Source organism: Acanthaster planci, linkage group LG08, assembly GCF_054643075.1.
Source record: "Acanthaster planci isolate LZ-2023a linkage group LG08, COTS_SCS, whole genome shotgun sequence".
In the NCBI taxonomy this organism is placed as follows: domain Eukaryota; kingdom Metazoa; phylum Echinodermata; class Asteroidea; order Valvatida; family Acanthasteridae; genus Acanthaster; species Acanthaster planci.
Window position 1 is genome coordinate 10,007,945 of NC_141784.1, and position 7,444 is coordinate 10,015,388.

The following is a 7,444-nucleotide window of genomic DNA, read 5'->3' on the forward strand; positions in this document are numbered from 1 at the left end:
AGACAACTTTGAGGAAAGACGCACAGTATTTTTATTCCATGACAAACACGAACCAATACAGTGCACAGCAATGGTACATTTTGCACTTAAAATGGATGACGTCGGAACTTGTCAGAAAGTTCCCTTTGCCACCACCGTTAGTGCCTCAAACTGAGCTTTACTGATACATAGCTCGGAACAAAAAAAAAAAAGCTCTTAAATTTAAGCACTGATTATATGGGGTCAAGCATTATCCTATCCCTATCACCAGATTATTAGATGATTTTTGCAAAGCAAATACTCTCTTTTTCTTAAGTCTTCTCTCTACTCTTTTGGAGATAACTCTTTCCACTCAGCACATTTTCTGGTACTGGATCACGCTGGTTCAGGCCGGTCAGGTGCAGGTCGGTGTTGGTCGGTAGGCTAGGCTTTGTCAGAAAGGGAGAGGGGACATACTGTGATCTTCCCTCCCCGCTACGGGCTGGACGTTATTTACATGAACACCCGAGCGGGCTGGAGACAAACACTGGCGGATTAATGGGCCTTCCTCCTGAAGGAGCAGCCTGAGGGTAGACAGTGACAGGGATAGAAGGAAATCGGTCCACAAGATTTCATACTGTGACATCTCACTGGACTGTTACTTCAAACAATTTCTGGTATCTAGTGTGATTTTGTACTACATGTAGTCAAAAGGTCCAATATTGTGGCACTAGTTAACGGCAAATACATGTACATGTAAATTGAGCTGACTATAGCCATAAATTATGCTGCCGAAGTACTATTTCATGGCAAAGAGATGTTTATTGCATGCACATGCAGACTGATGTACAGCGGAGCGTCGTTATAATGAACAAGACAGGGTCCGCACAAAGTGTTTTGCCTAACGGACAATGGAATTTTAAGGCAAGCATTTTTTAAAATAATCGAAATGCGCAAGACATTTATCAAAGATTCCTGCGAGGTAAGTACCAAACTCTTACATATATGAAGTAATATTTGAGCTCAAATCTCCTGGCTTTGTAGCGATTATCATGCAAGACTTTCTGTACTTCAGTTGCCAGTGTTGCATATGCGTACTTGGCGCATTTGGACATCACACACACACCACGCAATAAGGTTACCTACGAAGGATAATCTGACAGACTTCTACTGACACAGAGTATTTCAGCCAGGCCTGCCGCCTTGTAAAAACAGCCCAGATTGTGCTACTGGCCTCTTTTCAATAGGGGCCAGATTAGCGTGCAGTGGTATTTTATAGCTCATCACAGGAGTGCTTTTGTCCCGGGTGGTAATCCGCTCTTGCTGAATGCCACAAACGGTGGTATAATCTCTCAAAACAATGACGGATTTCCTCAGGTATTGCCAAAATGTTGGCAAAATTCCTGGCAGCTTGGTCTTTTGTTCCGAGTATGGTCTTTTGTTACAAGGCCCAGCTCTTTCATCCGGTTTCGGGCTCCCCAGTTTCAGGAACATAGGCTTTGTACACGAAACCGGGGAGCCCGAAACTGGACCAAAGAGCTAGGCTCTCCGGCAGCATATGGTTAAGTGGCGCTCCATTCTAGTTACATTATCAATCAAAGCAATATTTTCCCTATGGGGTTAAGCTTCCGTTTACTGTGCTTACTGCCACACTGTCTCTGTGAAATGTACAGAGGTTCTGTTAGCACAAATTGGCTGTTAAACTGCGCCATGGAATTGGGCCAGGACTGAATACAGACACCTTCACCTTCAAATGTGAAAACTCCATAGAGCCATATATAAAAACTAGAGTGCTGACTTATGTACAAAGTGATGCCTGCTGGGCGCATCCATGTTTGTGCACAAACCTATCGAAAACTCTCAAGTTTATACGGCTTTTGTACGGCTATTTGGCATATCTGCTTCTGAATTCTAAAATGATACTTCAATAAAGCCGATACACACAAAAATTAACACACAATCAGTAAATGAGCTATCCATTTTGCTCTGCGTAAACAACGCAATCACATGGGCGTATGCACCGCAGATAATTTTGCAGGGACTTTTTAAATCAGATTTTAGTGGTACCCAATGCGCATTATGTTTAGAGTACATAATTCAATATTCATTCTATCAGATATCTGTATGATATCAAACGCAGATATGCAAATAGCCGTACAAAAGCCGTCTAAACTTTCAAATTTTCCCGTAGGTTTGTGCACAAGCACATACATGGATTCAAAATGTCTGCACCCACGACGGAGTCAAATTCTCTCTACGCAGAGAATGAGAAGTTAGCGTTCTAGTTTTCATATTTAGCTCTATGGAAAAATCCTTCAGTCGTCCCTGAGCATCCCTTACCTTCTGTGAGCCTTGCCTTGCCACCCGTGGGCTGACACAGCACGGTGGAGCATCCAACACACAGGACCACAGTCTGGGCATGGCTGAACACAGTCGTGATCTTGTAGCAACCTGACAGTGACCAAAAAAAAAAGGGCATCTTCCATTGTTCCACAGTTGTTCAACATTGTTCTGCAAGACAGCTTACTGCTGAGAACAATATCTGACACCAAGGGGTGCAGGTTAACGGGTCACTGGTCTGCATCATACCTTACGCATGCATCTGGAAGCCTACGGTCCTAGCTCCCTTTTGAACATTGTGATAGGCAAGGCTATTGATGATCAGTGATGTAAACCAATTTTGCCAGGGTGACACTCGTTTGACTGGAGTGCACCGTTATAACCCAATACAGGCTTGCGCGTGGACTTGCACCAGCGTTAACCAGACAAACACAGACTCCTGGAGTACAGTATTCAACCCTTTATACAATACGAACAGTGAACAGCAACTCAAAAACTGAGCCAAGGTTCCCGTAATTATTAAATTACTTCTTGAGTTACTTATGAACTGAGGGTTAAATTAACCCTAACCATCCTCAATCCTTCAAAATCCTCCAGACAGTTTTGGAGGATTTGGGAGAATTGAGACTGAATGCCAAAATTGCATCACTGATTGCAAAGGATGCGTTGTCTCAAGGTTGTGGGTTATACCTCGTGCTGTTTACGTTCGGCCGTGCGTAAATTCATGCCCACATTATATGCCAACTCCATCCTCCATAATGCTCCAGGATGCCATTCGCACTGCCTCAGCACAATGAGAGCAATTGAGGGTAGAGGGTTGAGGCAGTGGGCACCCCTACACAGAACATATTCAAGAAATATGGGAAGATTTTCAAGGACTGAACCCAATTTTCTCTTTGCTAAAAGGACCTGGGCAGTTAGGGTTAATACAGTTGTTGTTAATCTCAGAAAAGCTTATGTTACATTTTGGACAGAGGTGTGTTGCCTAACACAGACATGGACAGGCATGGGACCCACTGCTGGTCACTCACAGTCCCTAAGGGTCTATGGACCTGCACTAACGACCTCACTGCTAGTCTATATGTGTACAATAGATGCCCATTAACTGTCAGTAGCGGCCCCAAACCTCAGTCACTGAAGATGCTGGGAACGTAAGTCCTACCTGGGCACTTGACGTCCATGAAGTAGGAATTTGGACTCTGCACCAAGCGCTTCTTCTTGTGCTTACGCTTCTCAGACTCGAGGCTGGGGTTGATCAAATCTCTGGCGAGCTGCAGGAGGACAAGAACACCCAAATGTAGTACTGACGAGAAATGACAAAGCAAATACTATCTAGACCTCGAAATCAAATGGAATCGATTCCACACTATGTACATTCAATTCTGTAATGGCCAGCATTCCTCTGAACAGTATCAAATCGATTCCCTGATTCTTGACTTGGCCCAACAGCGTGCAGGCAGGGTTCTTGTCAAGATAAAAGTATCCTCTATTGATTGAATATTTTTAAGTGCAACAGTGTGGATATTTGAATGGGCGGCAAGTATCAGGTGGCAATGTCTTGGGCCAAGACTATGAAGTGACTTGTGGTTGTTGAAAGGTGATCAGGTCTCCAGTCTTTGTAGAAAACACCTCCATGTACTAAAGAAGAATCGAGTTTGAATCGAGGTAAAACAATCCCTGCATTGACATGATTCCAGGCCTGAAATCTACAACATGATGAGACTAAAACACCGTCAGGCGACACTGCAGTCAAGGATTGATCAAACTGAAGCCACTTCAAACTCCCTGGCATGTATGACGATCATGGATGAATCAGGACTGAATCATAGCTGGTGGATGAATCAGCTTTCCTGAGCCTGTACCAGCTCGTTGTATCCAGCACTCTTACACTGCCACTCTCCACTGCCCCGCTGCCATTTCTCACCTTTGGGAATTCCCCTGGCGAGAAATCACTACATGTAGCTGCTTACGCCTCCACGCAATGTTTACGTTCAGCGACATCAACACAAAGGCCGCACATAATCTACATAATCACAGTGAAGTCCCAACTATTTATACCCTAGAAGATATTATTCATATTGTCACATACAACATGCAACTTTTTACCAGGCAACATTGAACAGTAAACCAAAAAACAAAACCTAAATAAATGTTGGACAATACTTCAACCCCTCTTTTTTGTGGAGGTAGGTTTTTTTTAATTCCCTAATCCTACTTTTTCCACTATTCTATTTGGTAAGAATTCATGGCTATGAGAAATTTCTAGATGGGAATTACAGCTCCCAGGAACAAATGAAGTAACAAACACAACCAAACACCATGAATAGCTTTATCTTTCAAATTTAAGCAGTGCCAGATAAGACATTGCACAATGTCAATCTTGTGAATCCATTCCTTAATGCTGTGATAGTTACTTTCCCCAAATTTGGATTTTCTGAACAGAATTACATGAAACCCTATGATCTTTACTGCACCTAATGTTGCAACTGCATGTAGTTTTGACTGATCAGTTAAATATTCCCTATGCATCTATCACAACAACCACTCTGAAATGCACATGACACTGGAGTTGAGCCCTATTTAACTCAAATAAAAGTTCCAATTTCTCTTCCAAAGGCTCAACAGAGAGAGAAATAGAACAAGGTATCCTAACCAATTAATCAAATCTGCAAAAATATGTAACAATTGCTCACACATTTTAATGCGACCTGGACCAAAGACACAACCTACCGGCATGTTTTTACAAGTTTTTCCAAACTTCTGTCACAGTGAAAATCCAGACAACTTGAACTACAATCCAAGCTTACAAGCTCAAAATGCTGTGAAATACTTTCTTGCAAATGCTGTTTGATGTGTGGGCCCAAATATTTTTATCTTCACCATGGAGAAACAAGAATTGCACAAGACATTTGCCACATTATTTATTCTGCCGCTTGGGCTGTACTATATCCTGTATATTGCCTATTTCATTTTCAATCTGTTGTGCAATGTCAAGCATTCACATTCAGCATGTCATGCGTGTTCAGTCAACATGGTAAAAAAAATGCCAGCCATCAACTTCATTTTCACTATTTTATTTATTAACTGACCGCACTACCCAATTAGATATACAAGGCAAATTTCACCGAAACGGAATTCAATTTTAAAGCAATGTACACGTACGACGATGCATCGGCAAGGTTGTCGCACATGTTTAACTAGGCCTAAGCACTAAGTTGGGCTGACCATGGACTACGTACATAAACAATCATGACGTATTACAAATTGCCAAAGAATTGCCGTCTATTTTGCTCATTTATAACATGTCTTCAGCTTATTTGACACTGTATTAGTAATTATTGACATTTCAACAACACAATCACACAGTTTATATTCACTGCAAGTTCCTCATTTCAGAAAAAATTGTGTATTTTGAGGAGAGAACTCACCGGCATGGTGATCGCTTGATAAGATCCCAATGGAAAGAGGGAGATGTCACGTGATCACCGCTCCACTGGTCCCCGTGTACGAACTGCCTTATTATCCGACCCAAAAAGTGGAGCCAGTTTGCCCCAGTGTGTGTGCTTTTTACAACACGTGGCGGCGCTTTATTCCAGAGTTGTGTGTTGGGAGTGAATCCTGGTGTTTCTCCAAAAAAGAAAAAAAGAAAAATTATTGTTTTGTTCTTAATCTTCCCATTTCTTTTCAATTAACCAATTACTTTTTAACTATCCTCGGAAATGTGATAGTTCTGAAGTCTGCATGCAGCCATTTCTCTCCTTTTATACCGAGCAAGATAATGGGACGGAGGGGTACCCCCCGACATGTCCAATCCCTATACACACTCTAGACTGTTGTTACCTGACGCATCCCCCTAGATGTCTGTAAAGAATTACTGAGTTTGTGATCAAACAATGACCAACACGAAGGTGTGGGGGTGCTCTCTGTCCCATATCTTGCTTCATATGTCTCACTTTTAATCTAGGGCACTTAGGACCATTTTCTAACCGTATTGTTTATCTATTCTGCTCTCAGAGGGAAGCCAAAAAGCAGGGAGTTGATCATGTCAAGTATTTACATGGTCTCACCAATGGGGGGGGTCAAACAATCTCCTCTATCAACAGAAATGGGGGACAAATTTTATGCCAATGAGTTGGGAGGAAATTATCACACAGAGAACCCCTGAACTATTTAACTATTGAAGATCCACTATCGATAGCTTCTCTACAAATAGAATGAACCAAGAAAAAAAAACCGAAACTGTGTAGTTTGATCTATGCTGTGGCTACTTGAATAATTTGGTTGATACAATCCAGTTTAGTGCCGATTTTTAAGAAATGGGTTTGTATGTGTTTTTTCGTCAATGGTCCGACACGACAGTACAACAGCAGCCCACACCACAGGACGCGTCATGTACTGTACATGTAGGTCCGTAACTCTAAGTAGGGTCTACGTAGCCGTCGCTGGCCAAACGGGCACCGGAACTAGAGAGGGTGTATGCCAGCTATATGATTAATTTCCTTATCCTTTAGTGTTCTAATGTATTCCCCAAGCATCAAAGTCATGGGGAATCAACACAGGGGCGTAGCCACGGGGAAGGGGCTGGGGGCAAGTGCCCCCCACAAATTCCCGGTGCCCCCAGGTGCTCCCCCATTAAAAATAGATGAATGGATATTGAACAGGGCTAACGAAAACTTGCCCCCCAAAAAACCACACCACTGAAAGCTGGTGCCCCCCCCAATTAAATCCTAGCTACGCCACTGAGTAAACATCGACAGCAAGTCAAGCACGCCTTGAATGATCGATCAACACGAAATAAGACGTTATGTGTCTATACCTTCATGGCAAGTTCACTCATGAGAAAATCTGTCACTCATGAGAAAAGTGGGGCTGCTAATATCATCCAGTTCCCCCACCTTGACACATGCCTGAAATGATTTTCAGTTGAAAGCAACGAATCATATAAGCCGAGAAAATCAACACATTTAAATTGTTTTAAATATTACTGCCGAAGCTAAACTTGAGAAATTACAGGTTGTAGAAACCAAACCAAAGTTTTGTAAAGACTTTAGAAAAATTAAACATGAGCACTGAGCAATGAGACACTGGTGTGGACACGTTTTCTCCACAAGAGGAGTTGGTAGTCATGTGTGTACATGGGTGTCAC

The 7,444-nt window shown here is 42.5% G+C and overlaps 1 protein-coding gene across 2 annotated transcripts; it reads right to left on the bottom strand.

The window, feature by feature from the left end:
- Positions 1-7: 7 nt before the first annotated feature.
- LOC110979394 (small ribosomal subunit protein eS27-like) lies at positions 8-5,878 on the bottom strand. 2 transcript variants are annotated; one of them, XM_022235155.2, is made up of 4 exons: positions 5,727-5,878; positions 3,461-3,569; positions 2,299-2,409; positions 8-542 (listed from the first exon to the last, which is right to left on the bottom strand). In XM_022235155.2, the coding sequence occupies exons 1-4, from the start codon at positions 5,730-5,732 to the stop codon at positions 514-516; spliced, it is 255 nt and encodes an 84-aa protein (XP_022090847.1). In that variant the 5' UTR covers positions 5,733-5,878; the 3' UTR covers positions 8-513. The 2 variants fall into 2 exon arrangements, with proteins under 2 accessions (XP_022090847.1, XP_086996462.1); XM_087140336.1 differs by lacking the exon at positions 5,727-5,878 and adding an exon at positions 5,029-5,049.
- Between the last annotated feature and the right edge of the window lie 1,566 nt (positions 5,879-7,444).